Source organism: Hakea prostrata, chromosome 10 (assembly GCF_041222555.1).
Source record: "Hakea prostrata isolate BN-2017 chromosome 10, UWA_Hpros_2, whole genome shotgun sequence".
Classification (NCBI taxonomy): domain Eukaryota; kingdom Viridiplantae; phylum Streptophyta; class Magnoliopsida; order Proteales; family Proteaceae; genus Hakea; species Hakea prostrata.
This window is the reverse complement of record NC_142609.1, coordinates 45,426,573-45,445,338: the sequence shown is the minus strand read 5'-3', so window position 1 is coordinate 45,445,338 and position 18,766 is coordinate 45,426,573. Positions and strand designations below refer to the sequence as shown.

The 18,766-nt window shown below is 38.6% G+C and overlaps 5 protein-coding genes across 7 annotated transcripts; 3 read left to right on the top strand and 2 right to left on the bottom strand.

Annotated features, from left to right (window-relative positions):
• The first annotated feature begins 1,479 nt into the window (after positions 1-1,479).
• LOC149003387 (VAN3-binding protein-like) lies at positions 1,480-4,915 on the top strand. The gene is made up of 7 exons (XM_089138347.1): positions 1,480-2,060; positions 2,381-2,506; positions 2,784-3,237; positions 3,318-3,536; positions 3,627-3,676; positions 3,880-3,937; positions 4,150-4,915. Exons 1-7 carry the CDS (start codon positions 1,758-1,760, stop codon positions 4,359-4,361), a joined length of 1,422 nt encoding a protein of 473 aa, XP_088994473.1. The 5' UTR covers positions 1,480-1,757; the 3' UTR covers positions 4,362-4,915.
• A 1,105-nt stretch (positions 4,916-6,020) lies between these two features.
• On the bottom strand, positions 6,021-7,297 carry LOC149003386 (protein LIFEGUARD 3-like). Of its 2 annotated transcripts, XM_089138098.1 has the most exons (4): positions 6,848-7,297; positions 6,646-6,759; positions 6,407-6,564; positions 6,021-6,322 (listed from the first exon to the last, which is right to left on the bottom strand). In XM_089138098.1, the coding sequence occupies exons 1-4, from the start codon at positions 7,104-7,106 to the stop codon at positions 6,116-6,118; spliced, it is 738 nt and encodes a 245-aa protein (XP_088994224.1). In that variant the 5' UTR covers positions 7,107-7,297; the 3' UTR covers positions 6,021-6,115. The 2 variants fall into 2 exon arrangements, with proteins under 2 accessions (XP_088994224.1, XP_088994225.1); XM_089138099.1 differs by lacking the exon at positions 6,646-6,759.
• Positions 7,298-9,459: 2,162 nt separating this feature from the next.
• LOC149003385 (chlorophyllase-1, chloroplastic-like) lies at positions 9,460-11,572 on the top strand. The gene is made up of 2 exons (XM_089137417.1): positions 9,460-10,022; positions 10,699-11,572. The coding sequence occupies exons 1-2, from the start codon at positions 9,744-9,746 to the stop codon at positions 11,377-11,379; spliced, it is 960 nt and encodes a 319-aa protein (XP_088993543.1). The 5' UTR covers positions 9,460-9,743; the 3' UTR covers positions 11,380-11,572.
• A 933-nt stretch (positions 11,573-12,505) lies between these two features.
• On the bottom strand, positions 12,506-13,547 carry LOC149003384 (protein LIFEGUARD 3-like). 2 transcript variants are annotated; one of them, XM_089138227.1, is made up of 4 exons: positions 13,295-13,547; positions 13,085-13,198; positions 12,845-13,002; positions 12,506-12,764 (listed from the first exon to the last, which is right to left on the bottom strand). In XM_089138227.1, exons 1-4 carry the CDS (start codon positions 13,545-13,547, stop codon positions 12,558-12,560), a joined length of 732 nt encoding a protein of 243 aa, XP_088994353.1. In that variant the 3' UTR covers positions 12,506-12,557. The 2 variants fall into 2 exon arrangements, with proteins under 2 accessions (XP_088994353.1, XP_088994354.1); XM_089138228.1 differs by lacking the exon at positions 13,085-13,198.
• A 2,907-nt stretch (positions 13,548-16,454) lies between these two features.
• LOC149003383 (chlorophyllase-1-like) lies at positions 16,455-18,275 on the top strand. The gene is made up of 2 exons (XM_089138278.1): positions 16,455-16,737; positions 17,464-18,275. Exons 1-2 carry the CDS (start codon positions 16,462-16,464, stop codon positions 18,145-18,147), a joined length of 960 nt encoding a protein of 319 aa, XP_088994404.1. The 5' UTR covers positions 16,455-16,461; the 3' UTR covers positions 18,148-18,275.
• The last annotated feature ends 491 nt before the right edge of the window (positions 18,276-18,766 follow it).

Sequence of the window (18,766 nt, the reverse complement as noted above, 5' to 3'; positions counted from 1 at the left end):
TGAAGCAATTTCCAAAAGAATGTAGAAGACCCAAAAGTTGGTATAAGATAATGTGTGATTTTCCCTCATTGAATGGTCTAACAAAGTGCTCTTCTTCACCCATTTGATATGAAGGGATTAAATTTTTTCTTCATTTACAAAGATATTAATTAAGGAATGTTTGTTTGAAATGTGAGAATTAATTAGGGGAGTAAAGAGAAAGAATCTCGTTAAGTGTCATGGAGAAGAAACCAAAAAGACAAAAAGAAACCCTGAAACAGTACCAAAAAGAGAAAGAGAAAGCTGGTTGATCAAAGCTTTTCTGCTCAGACCCACCAGACAGAAAGCAGAGACTCTCTGCTAGAGACCGGTGGCGCCGCTGTGGACAGACCCAACACACAGGCGAGGAGTGTGTGAAGGGACGCATGGGTTAGGAGGATTTGAGGAAAAAAATGATTCTCTGGGCTCCAACAGATGATGACGTATCATCTCTCTTTCTCCTCTCTGTCCTTAAGGCTATGTTTGGTTGTTAAGAAAGAAAAACAAATTTCGTCAGTGATGAAGATAATGAATTGTCAAATTCCAATGCTTGATTGTCGGCTTAAGATGTTGGCAAGACCAGAATGCATGCAAACAGAAGATAAAAACAAAAGCAAGTCCAGGAGACACAAATTCATTCTCTGGTCATAGCAGTTCAGCACTAACAAACACTTTCCAATTCAACATGGTTCAAACATGTGGACCCAAGTAATGGACCGGACCAGACCGGACCCGACATGCAGATATGTTAGAGAGAGAGAGAGAGAGAGAGAGAGAGAGAGAGAGAGAGAGAGAGAGAGAGAGAGAGAGAGACACAGATACGATATGATATGTTTGTTCATCTGATAAACAGAAAAAGTTAAAATAGAAAGCTTGAAGGCCTGAAGGGATCTCAGAGATCCTTTTTCCCAGTACTCTGGTTCAGGAATCCCATGGGACCATCTTCCTCGGTTACTCCCCCCAGCTCATACTGTTACTAAAACACCCTTCTCTGTTCTTCCTTTGGATCATTCTTTTTCTTTCTCTTTAATCCCCTTTTCTTTTTCTTATTACTAAGAGATAAAGAAGAAAGTAGCTTGGATTAAAGGAAAATTTTACAATTATCTGGCGGGCTAACTACACCTACAAACCCATTTAGATTTCCATTGGAACTTTTGATTTGGGTCTACAGTTGCAGAGGTCTATACATAAAAGTGGTCCATAGATTACAAAAGCTTTGATATAGCTTCTTCTTTACAAAACTTAAACAAAGTGATCAAATGCGGTGAAAAGATCAGAGAGTTTAGAATCCAAAGGAAGGTGTTTAGTGGCATCAACAAACCTCATTTACTTTAAAATTTTGGAGGGTATAGGGAGGGAATTGGTATGAATTCCCCCTCTGAAGAGAGAGAGAGAGAGAGAGGAGAGAGAGAGAGAGAGAGGAGACCAGGTACAGGAAGCCGGCTCAAGTCGTATCAGTGAACATTATTCATTGCTTTTGTTGTTTTTAGTTAATGTTTAATAAATGTAAGGCTAATGGGTTGATCAAGGAACACTGACATTTCGGCCGCTTTGTCCCTTCACATTCTGTTTCTACCCCTGTTTCTCTGCTATAAAAACCCTTCTCTCCCCCACCCCGGTGTCTTAATTAAGGTCCCTCTCTCTCTAGTCCTTCCTCACCCTGCAATTTTCTGTTCCATTTTCAAGCACTGTTAACTACAAATAACTCTAGTAGTGGAATTTCTTGTAAGTAAGCTTTAATGGATGACACCATTGGTGAAAGATGGAGACCTGATTCTCTCCCCATATTAGGATTCCAACCACCTGAGACCCCAAGAGAGCCCATGGAGTTTCTCTCACGCTCATGGAGTGTTTCCGCTCTCGAAGTGTCTAAAGCTCTTGCACCTCCCACTATGCTTTCCAAGACAACTAGTGGTGGATTTGCTATACCAGAAGATATCGCAGGCGAAGCTGAGGAAACTGCTAGTGTTGCTGGGAATCCTTTTTCTTTTGCTTCTTCTGCTACTTCCCAGCTTGTCATGGAGAGGATAATGTCTCAATCTGTAAGATCTATCAAATCATCATTCACACCCACAAAAACACGAGCTCATTCATTTTCTGGCATTCCATTTTTCGTTTCTTACCAGTTACAACCAACAACCACATCGGTGTGGTGGGCTCTACATTGCATCTGCAAACACATTTTTGTTATTGCTAGAAATTAGTCCCTGAGGATTGACCATTTTTGTCCTGACCCCATATTTTACTTTCAATTTTGTCTTGTGTTTGTAATTTTGTTCTCGTGGTTTCATAATTTATTCTTCCATTAGCAACCATTCTCAGATCCTGACTGTAAGTCGGTATTTGACCTCTTGTGTTGCAGCAAGAAGTGTCGCCGCTTACTTCAGGGAGGCTATCTCACAGCAGCGGTCCTTTGAACGGCGGACAAAGCTGTGGCTCTTTGACGGATAGCCCGCCAGTCTCACCATCTGATAACGACGATATCAAGGTCTGATTTCTCTGTTTCCATGAATATTTCTCATCTCACCTTTCCTCTGTTCTCTGCTTTTTATGGCGATGATTTTTTTTTTGTACTTTCCAATACTATTGACGTGTCGATTCCATCAACCCAGAAGCCTCTCTTAATTTAACAACTTCTTCTTGTTCGACCTCTGTTTGATGTGGACTTTACCATCTTAAGCTTTGGAATTTTCTAATTCCCCTGTAAAACCCTCGAGGTATTCAGTACCCATCTCACTTTAAGATTGTTTTCGGTGTGGTTGCAGCTCTGCCGTTCAAACAACGCTGTGAACACTCAGAACAGAGGTGGAGGAGTTGGCGGTGGCGGAGGCGGCGGTGTGGGTGGAGGTGGAGGTGGTGGCCCTGCTGGTGGCGGAGGCAAGACAGTTGGGAGGTGGTTGAAGGATAGGAGAGAGAAGAAGAAAGAAGAAACCCGAGCACACAACGCCCAGCTCCATGCCACAGTTTCAGTTGCAGGAGTAGCTGCTGCTGTGGCTGCCATTGCTGCTGCTACAGCAGCTTCTAGTGCAGGTAAAGACGAGAATATGGCGAAGACGGACATGGCTGTGGCGTCTGCTGCAACATTAGTGGCTGCCCAATGCGTGGAAGCTGCAGAGGCGATGGGGGCGGAGCGGGATTACCTCGCATCCGTCATTAGCTCTGCTGTTAGTGTACGATCACCAGGAGACATCATGACTCTCACTGCTGCTGCTGCAACAGGTAAGTTCTTGAGTTGGGTTCCCCATTATCACATTTCTTTACTTGAATTGTGGTTGAACTGAATTAGGGTTTGTTGGCAGCTCTGCGTGGGGCTGCAACAATGAAGGCTAGGGTTCTGAGAGAAGTCTGGAATATCGCTGCAGTGATACCAGTCGAAAGAGGAGTGGGTATGGGCACCAACAATAACGGTTCCAATGATAGTAACAGTGGAGAGCTTGGCCCAGAAGACAACTTCCTTGGCATCTGCAGTCAAGACCTTCTCGCCAGAGGCTGTGAGCTCCTCAAACGCACTCGTACAGGTGTGATCTTGAATACCAAAAGGTTTCCATTTTTCCGACATTTTAATGCATTAAATTCAATGTGACTGAAGAAATGCGTCAATGGTGCAGGTGATCTGCATTGGAAAATAGTGTCAGTATATATCAATAGGATGGGTCAGGTAGTCTTTCTCCCTCATCCTCTACCTCTACACACTTATTTTAAGTTGTACTGCAACAAAAAATGATTAAACCAGAACAGAAGCAGCTTTTCTTTTGATTCCTCACTGACATTGCTCCACTTGGTGTGCTTGTTAAACAGTTTTATGAACAGTCAATTTTTAACTCTATGACCACCATTGAATTGAATCATATTCCTCTGCAGGTAATTCTGAAAATGAAGAGCAAACAATTAGCCGGGACCATGACTAAAAAGAAAAAGAGTAAGTCCCCTTTTATTGAATCATCATTCCCTAGAAAACTAGGCTGTGTGTGAAAGAAGGATTGATAGTTTTGCTAGAATCCTCGGGATCCGATAAAGTGTTCGAGCACTACTAAAGTTCATAAATTAAAGAGATGGGTTTGGTCATCAACACTTGTTTAGTTGTTTTCTCCTTAATTTAAGCTGATGAACTCTCAACCAATTGTGTTGCAGATGAGGTTTTAGAGGTGTTAAAGGACATCCCTGCATGGCCTGGGCGGCACTTGTTGCAGGATGGAGAGGAGCGTCGTTACTTTGGGTTGAGAACAGAGTTGCGTGGGGATGTAGAGTTTGAATGCAGGAATCAACGTGAATATGACGTTTGGACCCAAGGCGTTTCTAGGCTTCTAGCCATTGCTGCTGAAAGGAATGGCAGAAACAACTAAGAAATTGAAGAAAAGGATGATTTTTCTTCTTTTAGATATGGTGGCGGGGCCTAATTCTTCATCTGTGTCCACTGTTGTACAGAGAAAGTGAAAGTGAGCAGAAGAGATGATTGGGACATCAGACTATCCTTTTTTCACTTGCAGGGAATATTTTTGGGTCCCCTATCTGTATATGATGGGCAAAGGTGAATGGGTTACATAGTTCTGCAAATATGAAGAGAATCTTGGACTAGTTGCAGAGAGTCAAAAAAGAAAGAACTGGGTTAGGTTAAAAAGAGATGTTGGTTTTATGTTTGATCTTTGGATTACATCTCTGACTTAGTCCTCTGTAAATTCATCCTTGTGGAGGAATTTGCTCTTTTCTTTTTGGTTTGTTTAATGGTTTTCAGTGAAGTAATGGAAACAATCTTTTCAAATGGTCTAAAGCTTTAAAGAAAGAGAGCTAAATCATTGTTAACATTACAGTCTTCTTATCTTACATCTTTTTTGTCTTCTGTTATTATTCCATTAACTACATTCAAGAAGTTAAACCTAATAGGACAAGAGAATGTTGAAAAGGAGATTCTCAGGCACTAAAGCTATAATTCTTCTAGTTTTTTTGTCCCCACAACACTTGAACCTAATCTTAACCCAGTTGGGTTTGGACTAAGTGGACCACAACTGGGTTATGAACTTCTGAACAAGTGATCAAATGTCGTTATCTGCATCTTTCACCAGAAGGCTTCAGCCAAGCAGCACCAAATCCCTAGCATTTGGCAGGCTGCCCACCATTTGTTTAATGAGTCAGGACAGTTTCCTCGGCTCTTTGAGCATGAATTGCAGATAGAATTTGTTTTTCATTTGTGGGTACTGCATAATTTATTTTTGTAACGGCGTTCGAAAAATACACCTGTTAAGAGAGATGATCTACACCTGTTAAAGGTCTTTGATCTTAAAACAATGTGAGTTCTTTCCAAAACTTGCTTAGTTATTTTTTCCTATAAGTACACTAATGTTGTAATATGAAATTTGAACAATCAAATGTGTATTTTGACTTTGATTATTTTCATTTATAAAAATAATAATTATATATTTCATATTTTATAAATCTACATGTTTGTTCTTTAAAAACACACCCTTGTTTTCTCACAGGGTATCACTTCATTTAGAAGGCCTAAAAACATAAAATATCAAATTTCAGACCAAATTTAATCTTAGTACCCACCAAAATGGGCCTAAATTGGCCCGACTAGAAGGCCTGAAATAGGTAAATCACCAAATTTCACAATATCTCGGTTTTCTAAGTTCAAAATCCCTGTTTCCAGTTCCTATTAATATTCCATGGCAATAGTTCCTAAACCCAAGTCCAATAGGTTATAGCAATATTGTTAAATTATTTTTCCTCCCATTTGTTGTAATTGAACTCAAAAACTAAGGATTAAAATATCCCTATCCATATAATTTTTTGTTCTATACGATAGATCTCTCTATTGAATTTCACTATATTTTATGATGAAATATATGTCTCTACAGATATGTAATCGATACAAATACTTCCAAACTTGTTCAAAACCAATGAAGGCTTTTTTTGTTTTTTGGGTTTTCCTGGGTAGGAAAAACCAATGGAGTTAGTATTCCTGCTAGTATTCATGTGCATCTGAAACTCGGATTTACATTCTTTGTTGTGCTTGCTTCATTCCACTGAAGAAGAAATTATTATACACAGAGTGACAGAGATACGAACCCAAAACAAAATACAGAAAGTTCTTTTTCATCTATCGATCGACCACCCTTAAGATTGTAAGAAGGGAGAGAAAGAGATTGATGATGTCAAGATAGAGACACACACAAGCCCAGATGTACTCATCATAGGAATGGCGTTTTATCAAATTGTCTGTATCATAGATGATGAACGCACAGAATATAATGGATGCCAAGGCCCCATATATTGTCACTGAAATCCTTCCCACAGGGATAAATGCCTGCAAAACCAAAAACATGCAAGAACCTTTAAATCTAACGTTCTGTGCACAATTGAGGGGAAAAAATATTGAAACCAAACTTGCCTGTATTAGAGCATAAACCAGAAGCACTATGATTGCTGCAAACAGAAAAGGTCCAAGGAAGTTGAAATCATAACCTCTCCTTGCTGCCCAGAACGTGTACAGAGTAAGGCTTATTACCACCATAGCTGTTAGAATTACAGACTCCAAAATTATCTTCCCTGTAAGGAGTGAAATCAATGGTGTAAATTTAGCTAGAACTGATCACCCTTAAATATATTTAGAATTCTCTTAGTTCTTACCGTCTGTGAATGCACAAGTCACTCCAACTGCCAAGGAAATCGGTACAGTAAACAACCCAAGAAGTAAAAAGTTGACTGGGTACTTCTGGTGGTAGAAGTAGAGCAGAGGTATAGCTGCAAGAATTCATTCAAAGAGAAGATGATAAAATGAAGAACAAAATTGTAGAAGAGAACAATAGATTTGAATTATATTAAAGGTTACCCAAGAGAGGCATGATGATCATGAAAACGTAGAGAGCCAAACCATCCCCTGTTCTGGCAAAGAATTCTGAAACAGGACGGACACGGACGACGATGGCAGCCATAGCAGCTGTGAGAAGCAACTGAAGTGTGAGGATGCTATAGACCTTACGAATGAAAGCCCATCTCAGGGCTGGGTTCTCCACCATTGTCGGATAAAGTTGTTGTTGCCAGCCGGATTCAATGTCAGTTTTCCGGTAAGGTTGATTCCATGTATACATCTTTGCTTCTTTCTTCTTTCTCTCGTACTCGTCAAGAGAGAGAGAGACGAATTGAAGGTGTAAAAGAGATGAAACTAAGAGATTAGAATTGAGAAGCAGGTGCGAGTATAAATCAAGGAAGAAGATGGATTGAATCTGATGAAGCTCAAAGTTGGATTCTCGGAGAATAATTTCTGGATTTTTCTCGTGAAGTATCGTAGAGTGTGGTGGAGGGTTGCATGAAACTTCGAATGTTGCTCGCGACGAGTGGAGCGCTGTGACGCTACTAAGCCTAGATGGACACAGGTGTGGAATGACTGACACCTATTTTGAGCCCACCATGTAAACAGAGTACAATCCAACATGCAAGATCGATGGGTTTGGAGTCCGGATCGTCTCTCTTGACGGCTGTTGACCTCGAATTATAGGAGTTCCACACTGTTAAAGTGATAGGTTTTTTCTTTTACTTGTGGGTCCAACATAATTTGTGGTTGTAATATTGTCAAGAGAGCATAATGTTTTTTGTCAGATAAGATGATCCACACTCATGGGTTTGGGTAACAGGAAAGAAAAATGCTTTGCTATTGATAAAATAATTTAACCTGAGCAGGGTGGCAATGACAGACTAATAGCATGTGGTCAAGATTTTGAATCTTGTAGATGTGTTTATGGTGCTATAGTGACACTTTCTTATGTAGAGGCAATAAATCCAAGGAGGTTCTGGATTTCAAATCCACTCATCTACACTTTCCTACCCTTGCCCCCATTCCTGTCCCCTCAACATACGGTCCCAATTCGTGTGACTAGTTTGATGATGACCCAAATAGATAGTTTAAATCGCCTTAAACCTAAGGGCAAAGGCAAGAAACCCAAAGGAGTGAAACCATTAAAAGTTGAAGAAAATGGGTTAGTGTCTTTATTGTGATCTTCCTTATTTAATTTGTACTATCTTTAAAATGAGTACTTTTTTGGTGTTAAACTATTTGGGGTTGTAGTCCCATTCTCTTGTGGGTGCAAATATTTATTTTGGAGTACTTCATTCGAGTGAGTATTCCATGTGTCGATTGTGTCAAGAGTGAGTGCTCTCTGATCATTGTAGTGACCTACCTTTGTTAGATAAATGTTGAGTAATATAAAGCCATATTAGGGCATTAATAGAAGCAGATCACAATTACTCGTTGTGCTATTCAAACATGTGTTCCTTGTGTGTTATGCATGTTTGATGAGAGACCAGCAAACCCACTTGATGGCACCAGCATTGGCACCATCACATGCTTCTCTGACCAACTCTCCCTGCATTTCTGCCTTTAACGTACCTCTATTGGGGTAGATTCAAGCCCAGCCCAGGCCAAACCCTGTTAATTTCAATGTAGAGGACTGGTGGCCCTTCCACTCCCACATTTTCTTTCCTATCTCTGCTTTTATGTGGGCCTTAAATTATGATTTTAAAGCAACTATGTTCTTATCTTATCCCTACATCCTTCATTGCATAAAGCCACCAAAGAAAGAACTGTTGCAGGCTCAAATGCTTTGCAGATATCACATGTTCTTGGTCTCACTTTCTATTATTTGCATTCTGCTTTTGCCTGTTAAATGATATCAATGTTGACCCAAAATGTCAACAAAATTAGAAAAATTCAGCAAAATTTTTTGCATCTTCTCTAGCATCCCAAAGAGTTTCAGGGTTGTAAGACTTCATAAATAGAAGGGTAGGGTATTTAAACTTATAGTTTTGGTTACAAGAGTTTAAAAGCTCAGAAAACCCTAAACCTTAAAATTTGAAAAACTGTGAGATTTTGCTTAATAGGTGTCTTGATCATGTAGATGAAAAGATGTCATGAGAGAATAAATGAGAGATTCCAACCACCCAGCATTATAGAGGAACCAAAGCTTGACTAGTTTCAACAGAATTCCATCAATCATACACTTCTCATCTTAATCAACAAATCATGAAGACATGTTCAAAAAAATTTATATGTAGTGCACCTAAACAAAAGTGTTAGGTTTTTCAGCTTATGCTGCTGTTGTTGCTGTTTGGTAATATTTCCTTTTCCATAAATCCCAACAACCTTCCATAAGTGTATTCAATACTGAGCAAGAAGAAGATTATGTCTGGTTTATTTCAATAAATTGCATCTTTATTATTCTATTTCAGATCATATTTTTTCAATCCTTATCCATGATTTAGTTTTTCTCCTCTCGTTTTTTTCGCATCTGGCTTTAGTATAGAGCTTTTGGCAAAGACCCCCACCCCGAATCCAAATCCTCTCTGCTCAAGAAGAGTGTCCGCCCATCCATCAAGGCCTCTAAATGGGCGACTCGCGACTGCTTAGTACACGCGCAGACCATGTGTTGTCCATTCAGAAGCCTGAAAAGATGAGCTGATGCTCTTCTCGGACGGAGAGGATATTTATTGCCCTCCTCTCTAGGGCTACCAAACTCTTTCTTTTCCCTTAATTGCGCTCACATTCAACCTCAATAATGTATTATGTTTGGTCCTAATCAGGAGAGGGATCTCTATTGAGAGCAACTAGATTGTTATCTTAATATCATTTCATCCATAACCAAACCATTATTTGTCTTTTACAAGGTTCTTTTCCTATAAATTTGAGCTGAGGCTTGATCAGTTTTCATAAGGTAAGTTCTAAAGAAAGAGCAATGGCCCTATTGGAAGTCAAGCCCAGTTTGATCACTGCCATTACTACAACTAGTAGTAGTGTGTTTGAAACAGGAAAGTATGAAGTGAAGTCCATGACTGTAGATACTGAAGATTCAATCCCTTCTCCCCCTCCCAAGCCTCTGTTAATATTCACACCAGTGAAAGAAGGAAGTTACCCTGTTCTCCTCTTTCTTCATGGCACTTTTCTCTACACTTCCTTCTACTCAGAGCTTCTCTCATTTATATCTTCCCATGGATATATAACTGTCGCTCCCCAGGTTTGTCTTCTCTGTATCACATTTTCATGCTGTTGCTTGCATTAGTGCACTGATTTTTAAGGACCCTTAAGAGCCCAAAAGGGAAGTTAGGTTTCAGAACTTCCCCAATCAGGTTAATTATTTTCTATTTCTTTGGTTGTGAGCCTTGGTAGCAGCAGATTTTGTTTCACCTTGACCATTCTGAGCTGAATCCAAAGAGAATTTCTCTTCATTCTATTTTAGGATCATATGATTATTTTGGTAGTTACTTGTACAAGGTAACTTAAAATTATATGAGACTTAAGGTTTCGGGTTTTTCTATAAATAGTTTAAGTGGGGTATGCTAGGTAACAAGGGCAAGTAAAGGACATCATTTCGTAAGGTATGAGAGTTGTGAGGTTTTCGGAATATAGTGAAATCTTCTTCTTCTTTTTTCTGGTAAGGTAGGCAATTTTGCCGAACAACGTTAAATTCTTTGATCCAGTGTGTTTTGTTTGTATTCTTCATCGTGGTTGTATGTCCGTCTCCGATAAGATTCACTTTAAAATTGTTGTGTGGGTACTTCTTTTTATTTGTAAGTGATCTAAAAAGTAATGAAGAGATGGATTGTTGTTTGCAATTTTCATTTTTGTTCGAGTTTTCATTTTTCCATATGGATTGACACAAATCAAGTATCTAAGTTGATTTAAATTTTCAGCTATACAAGCCCTTGATGATTATTTCGGGCACTGACGAGATAAACTACGCAGCAGAGGTCACAGACTGGTTTTCCACTGGCCTGCAATCGTTGCTCCCAGAAAAAGTTGAAGCAGATCTAACTAAGCTTGCCCTTGCAGGCCATAGCAGAGGAGGCAAAGCAGCTTTTGCTCTTGCTTTAGGCACCTATGCTAAGACATCACTTAGCTTTTCTGTGTTAATAGGAATCGACCCAGTTGCAGGAAAAAGTAAAGATCATCAAGTGGAGCCTCAAATCCTCACCTATGAAGAAGAATCATTTGATCTTGGAATCCCTGTAATGGTGCTGGGAACTGGGTTGGGAGACAAAAAGAAATATTGTTGCTGTGCTTGTGCACCTAAGGAAGTGAATCATGAGGAGTTCTTCAGGGAATGTAAACCCATAAAGGGTCATATGGTGGTTTCTGATTATGGTCATATGGACATGTTGAATGATAATCCACCAGGCATTATTGGGCTTTTTTCAAGCTATACCTGCAAGAATGGAAGTGGTTCTAGAGATCTCATGAGAAGATGTGTTGGTGGGATTGTTGTTGCAACTGTAAAAGCTTATTTGCAGGGTGATGCTACAGATCTTAAAGCTATTGTTGATGATCCTACCATTGCTCCAACGGCACTTGATTCAGTTGTGTTAAATGAATAGTTACCTTGGGCGTCAAAAAAAAAAGAAGAAGTTACAGTCCATTTTCATTGAGTCCTATGTAATAGCGTAATGCATGCATGCATGGTAAGTGATATTATCCAAGTAAGAGGGGGTGTAAGTACTATTTGTCCAACTAAGAAGGAGGTAAGTGATATTTATCCTAATAATAATAATAAAAAAAAAAGATTAATTAATACCCCAGAGTTTGTAAATCGTTACGTTTATTCTGGTAGTAGGTATCCCTCTCCAAATGGCTAGAGCTTTCATTTTACTCCAAGTAGGCATTTCTAGGATTCGAACTTTTGATGTGATGCCGACTTTGATACCAAATGTTAGTTACTTGAACAACCCTCCAAACCCTTTAACCTATTACATACTATGTTAGATTAATTTAGTGCTCATACACCAAATCAAGCCTTATTAGGCACATAACAACATCAGTTTAAAGTTAGGGTCCAATTGAAGTATAAAATTGTTTTCTCACACATCTAAGGATTTATTCGATTTGATGAATCTATGTATTTGAAATAGAATCGAATTTCAATTTTTGGAAAATCAAGGTAACATTGACGGAACGATAGAATCTGATTCATGAATCCACTGATTTATAGTACTAGAGATGGAATCTAGTGATTCCACCCAATCCCCAAGAATCCATAAAATCTATTTTTTAGGCAAAAACTTGAAATCCATAAATCTATTAGATGTTTTCTAGTCATTGAGATTTAAAAAAAAAAAAAAATACGTATTGAGATGGACCCAAATTGGCTCTGCCCAAAATAGGTAAACTATCAAATTTCACAAAGATCTTGATTTTCTAATCCTATCAAGATCGAGATCTTAAAACCTATTAGAAGTGCAAGTTTGGCCCTGACGGCTCTGATCCTTCCTGAACCCGAATAGGGCTTGGGCTCAAGATTTTGGCCTAAGGGCGTGTTAGGGCCAAAGGCGGGCTTGAAATTACTCTTTAGCCGCCAGGCCTGTCTCGACCCGTCCTTAATTTTTTGGCCTAGTAATTTTGACCATGATTCTAGCTTATATTGCATCTAAGTATTCATGTGCATCGGAAACTCGGATTTACATTCTTTGCTATGCTTGCGTCATTCCACTGAAGAAGAAATCATTAATTATACACAGAGCTTCGAACCCAAAACAAAATACAGACAGTTCTTTTTTATCTATCGATTGACCACCCTTAAGAGAGTAAGAAGGGAGAGAAAGAGGTTGATGATGTCAAGATAGAGACACACACAAGCCCAGATGTACTCGTCATAGGAATGGCGTTTTATCAAATTGTCTGTATCATAGATGATGAACGCAGAGAATATAATGGATGCCAAGGCCCCATATATTGTCACTGAAATCCTTCCCACAGGGATAAATATCTGCAAAAACCAAAAACAAGAACCTTTAAATCTAATGTTCTATGTACAATTGAGGGAAAATATATTGAAACCAAACTTGCCTGTATTAGAGCATAAACCAGAAGCACTATGATTGCTGCAAACAGAAAAGGCCCAAGGAAGCTGAAATCATAACCTCTCCTTGCTGCCCAGAACGTGTACAGAGTAAGGCTTATTACCACCATAGCTGTCAGAACTACTGACTCCAAAATTATCTTCCCTGTAAGGAGTGAAATCGATGGTGTAAATTTAGCTAGAACTGATCACCCTTAATATATATCTAGAATTCTCTTAGTTCTTACCGCTTATGAATGCACAAGTCACTCCAACTGCCAAGGAAAGTGGTACAGTAAACAACCCAAGAAGAAAAAAATTGAGTGGGTACTTCTGGTGGTAGAAGTAGAGCAGAGGTATGGCTGCAAGAATTCATTCAAAGAGAAGAACAGAGGATGATGAGAAGATGATATGCGAAGAATAAAATTGTAGAAGATTTGAAATGTGTTAAAGGCTACCCAAGAGAGGCATGATGATGATGAAAATGTAGAGAGCCAAACCCTCCCCTGTTCTGGCAAAGAATTCTGAAACGGGACGGACAAGGACAACGATGGCAGCCATAGCAACTGTGAGAAGCAACTGAAGTGTGAGGATGGAATAGACCTTACGAATGAAAGCCCATCTCAGGGCTGGGTTCTCCACCATCGCCGGATAAAGTTGCCGGCCGGATTCGATGTCTGTTTTCCGGTAGGGTTGATTCCATGTATACATATCTTTGCTTCCTTCTTCTTTCTCTCGTACTCGTCAAGAGAGAGAGACACGAATTGAAGGTGTAAAAGCGATGAAATTAAGCGAGAATTGAGTCGCAGCCTCGCAGGTTCGCGTATAAATCAAGGAAGAAGATGGAATTGAATCTGATGAAGCTCAAAGTTGGATTCTCGGAGAGTAATTTCTGGATTTTTCTCGTGAAGTATCGTAGAGTGTGGTGGAGGGTTGCATGAAAGTTCGAATGTTGTTGGCGACACGTGGAGGGCTATGACCCTATTTGTGATGTTGTCTCACTTCTTGGGGAATCTGTTCTCCTGCGACTTTCTCTGTTTTTTTTCCTTTATCACCAGTTTTGATCCTCACCATTTGCAGCTCGGTGTTGAGCATTAATTGAAGCACGATTACCAAAAACAGCTAAATGCGCATTAACTGCAGCACGATTCCCAAGAAATTATAAACTTGTATGCCTACAAAAATTAGTCACACATGCGTGATACATATGCTTGGGTAACAGGAAAGGCTTTGTTGTTTTCCTTTTTTTTCTTCTGATAGCAATTTTATTTAAGCAGTAGAGCTGAGGAAATAGGGCTACAAAATGACTGCAACCAAGGAGCGGATATGGACCAAGAGATCATGCCGACAACTGATCTCACCCTCCAAGCTTGGTGGCCAGCTACACAATTGACATGCTTAGGAGCATAAGAGATGCCACATTTTTCAAACCTATTACAAATGTTACAGATATCTGCAATTAGGGGCTCAATATCAGGAGGTGGCTTAAGGGCTTGATGGCGTTTACAGAACTTCTTCATCAGGTCCAAGCAGTCCCAACTCAAAAAAAGCTACATGCAGAAGAGCTGTGCGAAAAGCTTGGGCTTCATCCATGATAGCAGACTGAGCCACACTAGGCTCAGAAACACCAAGAATGGTCTCCCCCCTCAAGTTTCCAATCACAAAACCCAAGCCCGCTTGGCCCATTTTGGCATTGAAGACAACATCCACATTGATTTTATAGGCCAATTTAGGTGGTGGGCTCCATGATTGCTGGTGGCTAGTTACTTGAGCTCTTGGGATCCAAACTTTTTTTAATTTCTGGGTTTGAAAGAACTCATCAAAGCGACAAAGCACACCTCTTCAGGTCTCCAAATTCTTCTCTTGAATAATCTATCATCCCTGCTTGCGACCCAGATATACCAACACAGGTATAAACAACGAGCATGGAAGGCTTTCTGGTGTTCTTTATCTTTCAAAGGATATTCCATAAGGTGCTCCAGAAAAACAATAGGTAACATTTGTAGCGGAAAAATAAGTAGTATTTGAACAACAATGAATTGAATGTGGATAAGAATGAACCAACAAAAGCAACTAAGATTACAGGTAAGAGAAAAGAAAAAGGATCAATATGTTTGATGAGAATAAGAAGAAAAGAGTTGTTAACAATGATGTGTTAACCAACACTAGAAGATGTAGAAAATATGGAACTGATACTTTGTCATGATTTGCATTGTTGGCTGCAAGCTGCAACAAATAAAAATCCCTTCCAACCCCACATTTTCTTTCCCTATCTCAACTTTTATGTAGACCTTAAATTGTGATTTTGAAGCAACCATATTCTTATCTTGTCTCCATATCCTTTATTGCGTAAAGCTACCCATAGAACTTGCATATGTCACACATTTTTCGTCTCTCTTTCTATTATTTCCATCAATTAGAAAAATTCTACAAAAATGTCGGATCTTCTCCAGCAATCTAAAGAGTTTCCAGGGTTGTAAGACTGTAGAAGCGAAAGAATTATATTCAAACTTGTGGTTTCAATTACAAGAGTTTACACGTCCGAAAACCCTAAACTCTAAACCTTAAATTTTGTAAAACCGTATAAGATATTTTGCTTAATTAACAGATCTCTGGAGTCTGGATCATGTAGATGAAAAGATGTCATGAGAGAATAAATAAGAGACACCAGCTCTAAGTTACAATAGGAGAGAGGCTCCAACCACCTAGCATTGACTGTTTCAACAGAATCCACCTTACACTTCTTATCTTAGTCAACAAATCATGAAATCAGATTAAAAAAAATTTCTGTAGTGCATGCACGTAGACAAAAGTGTTAGGCTTTTTAGCATAGTGTTGTTGGGACATCCTTTTCCTAAATGTAAAGCCAAACAACCTTTGAGATATGTATTCAATATCCAACAAAAAGAATATTTTGTCTGGTTTATTTCAATCAATTGCATATTTAGATGAAAAATATGTCATTTAAAATTGGATTCATATTTTTTCCAATCCTTAACCATGGTTTAGTTTCTCTCTTCTCATTTTTTCGCATCTAACTTTGCCACCGCCTTCTCTTTGAAATGGACTTTGATAAAAATCCATAAAAAATGGCAAACAAACTTAATTTTAACTGAAGTCGATCTATCTTAATTAAGCTCTTAGTAAAGAACCCCCCGCCCCCTTCGAGCCTGAATTGTTTATCCGTCAAGGTAGATGCCTATGCTCCATTAACACTTCTCCATCTCACAGTAGGAGGATGACTCAAGTAAAGCCCATTATCCATTTAGGATCTCACATTTGATTCATTTTGTTAGCACTCACCAGTAGATCCATCTCTACTATGCTGTGGAGAATCGTGAGGCGCGCACAATCTTCTGCCGTGTTAGATAGGGGATCTAGACTCTCCCCCACCCAACCCACTAGGTTACCACCCTCTTTCCTTCCCTTTAATTGCTTTGTATCACGTTTGGTCCTAATATTGCTGAAGAGAGGGACTTTGAATGCAACCATATTTTTATCCTCATATCATTAAATCCATAATCAATCAAACCAAACCATTATTTCCCCTTTGAAGACTCTTTTCCTATAAATAGGAGCAGAGGCTTGATCAGTTTCCATTAAGGTAAGATCTGAAGAAAGAGCAATGGCCCAAGTGAAAGTAAAGCCCAGTTCGATCTCTGCCATTTCCTCAAATAGTGGTAGTGTGTTTGAAATAGGAAAGTATGAAGTGATGTCCATAAGTGAAGATGCTGGAGATTCAATCTCTTCTCCTCCCAGGCCTTTGTTAATATTCACACCGGCGAAAGAAGGAACTTACCCTGTTGTCCTCTTTCTTCATGGCTTTTCTCTCTACACTTCCTTCTACTCACAGCTTCTCTCATTTATTTCTTCCCATGGATATATAACTGTCGCTCCCCAGGTTTGTCTTCTCTGTATCATATCTTTCTTGCTGGTTGCTTGGATAAGTGCACTGATTCTTAAGGAACATTTAGAGGCCAAAGGGAAGTTGGGTTTCAGAACTTCCCTGCTACCCAGGTTAATTAGGGTTAGCTGATTGTTCTATTTCTTTGTTGTGAGCAGTGGTAACAGCAGATTTTGTTACCATTCTGAGCTGAATCTAGAGAGGATTTTTCTTCATTCTATTTTAGAACTATATGAGTATTTTGGTAAGTTTATATACAAAGATCTGTTGGGTTTGGGTATGTTTTGTATTCTTCGGATCCAATGATTTTGACTGTATTTGTAATTAGAACGGATTTCAGGCTAATTATTTCTTATAATTACAGGGATTAGGGTTTTTGGGTTTTTCTAGTAGTTTTTGTGGGATATATGAAGTAACGAAGGCAAGTAAAAAGTAACACTTTATAAGGTGAGAGTGTGTAGAGTTTTATAGTGAGTACTTTTTCTCTTTCTAGTAAATGTAGATAATTGATTAAATGTGTTTTGCTTGTATTCTTCTTCGTGATTGTACATACATTCCCGAGAAGATTAGCTATATATGTTGTGGGTTTTTAATTTTTAAAGTAACCTGAGAAAAGTAATAAGGAGATGGATTCTTATTTGCAATTTTCATTTTTGTCCAACTTTTGGTTTTTTTACATGGATTTGACACAAATCATGTATCTAATCTGATTTAAATTTTCAGCTGTACAAACCCTTCATGGGTGTTTCAGGCACCGACGAGATAAACTATGCAGCAGAGGTCACAGACTGGTTTTCCACTGGCCTGCAACTGTTGCTCCCAAAAAAAGTTGAAGCAGACCTAAGCAAGCTTGCCCTTGCAGGCCATAGCAGAGGTGGCAAAACAGCTTTTGCTCTTGCATTAGGCACCTATGCTAAGCCATCACTTAACTTTTCTGCATTAATTGGAATCGACCCAGTTGCAGGAAAAAGCAAAGATTGTCAAGTGGAGCCCAAAATCCTTACTTATGAAGAACAATCACTTGATCTTGGAATTCCTGTAATGGTGGTGGGAACTGGGTTGGGAGATAAAAAGAAGAATATGTGTTTCTGTTCTTGTGCTCCTAAGGATGTGAATCATGAGGAGTTCTTCAGGGAATGTAAACCCATAAAGGGTCATATGGTGGTTTCTGATTATGGTCATATGGACATGCTGGATGATAAACCATCAGGCATTATTGGGATGTTTTCAAGCTACAGCTGCAAGAATGGAAGTGGTTCCAGATATCTCATGAGAAAATGTGTTGGTGGGATTGTTGTTGCAACTGTGAAAGCTTATCTTCATGGTGATGATTCAGATCTTAAAGCTATTATTGGAGATCCTACCATTGCTCCTACTGCACTTGATTCAGTTGTGTTAAATGAATAGTAACAGTTCATCTTCATTGGGTTTGCGTCCTATGTAATAGTGTAAGGGAGTTGATGTTTCCTACCAAAAAAAAAAAAAGGAGTTGATGTTTTTGATTTGTGGCAGCAGCTATATATATGCTGTTGATGATTGTGGTTGTCCGTTTAATTATTAAAAGAATCCTGCTCTTTATGAAATTACTGTTGCCCTCTCAGTTTTAATAGTGTTAAGCTAAATGTTTAATGTCTAATTTTCCCTTTTACAATTAAAAAGGCTAAAGATAATATTATTGTCATTTAGAAAAAAATTATATAAAATAATTTTACATGTGTATTTTTATAATTTTGGATTCAAAAATAAAATCCTATTGGTAGTAGAAATTTTCTAAAATTGTTAACATCAAATTAGACAATAAGTAAATAAAATTTTATGAGTAGTAGAAATTTCTTAAAATTGATAACACTCAACTAGAAAGTAGATAAAAAAAATTAATTACCAAATTGAAAAGTAAAAATATAAAATTTTAAAAAAAATATATTTTCTCTCTTTATTTTGAAAAAGAAGATTGTTTAATTAGATTTAAGTTCTCTTTAATTACTTAGGATAGTAATATAATTTAATATAAAGAGTAAATAAGTAA

What these genes read in the sequence shown, in the direction of transcription:
- LOC149003387 (XM_089138347.1), top strand. Translation starts at nt 1,758, where the DNA reads ATGGATGACACCATTGGTGAAAGATGGAGACCTGATTCTCTCCCCATA. An exon ending in CCTCAAACGCACTCGTACAG is followed by an intron (nt 3,537 to 3,626) that starts GTGTGATCTTGA and finishes TCAATGGTGCAG; the next exon opens with GTGATCTGCATTGGAAAATA. An exon ending in CATGACTAAAAAGAAAAAGA is followed by an intron (nt 3,938 to 4,149) that starts GTAAGTCCCCTT and finishes ATTGTGTTGCAG; the next exon opens with ATGAGGTTTTAGAGGTGTTA.
- LOC149003386 (XM_089138098.1), bottom strand. Translation starts at nt 7,106, where the DNA reads ATGTATACATGGAATCAACCTTACCGGAAAACTGACATTGAATCCGGC. An exon ending in GATCATCATGCCTCTCTTGG is followed by an intron (nt 6,760 to 6,847) that starts GTAACCTTTAAT and finishes GAATTCTTGCAG; the next exon opens with CTATACCTCTGCTCTACTTC. An exon ending in GACTTGTGCATTCACAGACG is followed by an intron (nt 6,565 to 6,645) that starts GTAAGAACTAAG and finishes CACTCCTTACAG; the next exon opens with GGAAGATAATTTTGGAGTCT.
- LOC149003385 (XM_089137417.1), top strand. Translation starts at nt 9,744, where the DNA reads ATGGCCCTATTGGAAGTCAAGCCCAGTTTGATCACTGCCATTACTACA. An exon ending in ATATAACTGTCGCTCCCCAG is followed by an intron (nt 10,023 to 10,698) that starts GTTTGTCTTCTC and finishes TTAAATTTTCAG; the next exon opens with CTATACAAGCCCTTGATGAT.
- LOC149003384 (XM_089138227.1), bottom strand. Translation starts at nt 13,547, where the DNA reads ATGTATACATGGAATCAACCCTACCGGAAAACAGACATCGAATCCGGC. An exon ending in CATCATCATGCCTCTCTTGG is followed by an intron (nt 13,199 to 13,294) that starts GTAGCCTTTAAC and finishes GAATTCTTGCAG; the next exon opens with CCATACCTCTGCTCTACTTC. An exon ending in GACTTGTGCATTCATAAGCG is followed by an intron (nt 13,003 to 13,084) that starts GTAAGAACTAAG and finishes CACTCCTTACAG; the next exon opens with GGAAGATAATTTTGGAGTCA.
- LOC149003383 (XM_089138278.1), top strand. Translation starts at nt 16,462, where the DNA reads ATGGCCCAAGTGAAAGTAAAGCCCAGTTCGATCTCTGCCATTTCCTCA. An exon ending in ATATAACTGTCGCTCCCCAG is followed by an intron (nt 16,738 to 17,463) that starts GTTTGTCTTCTC and finishes TTAAATTTTCAG; the next exon opens with CTGTACAAACCCTTCATGGG.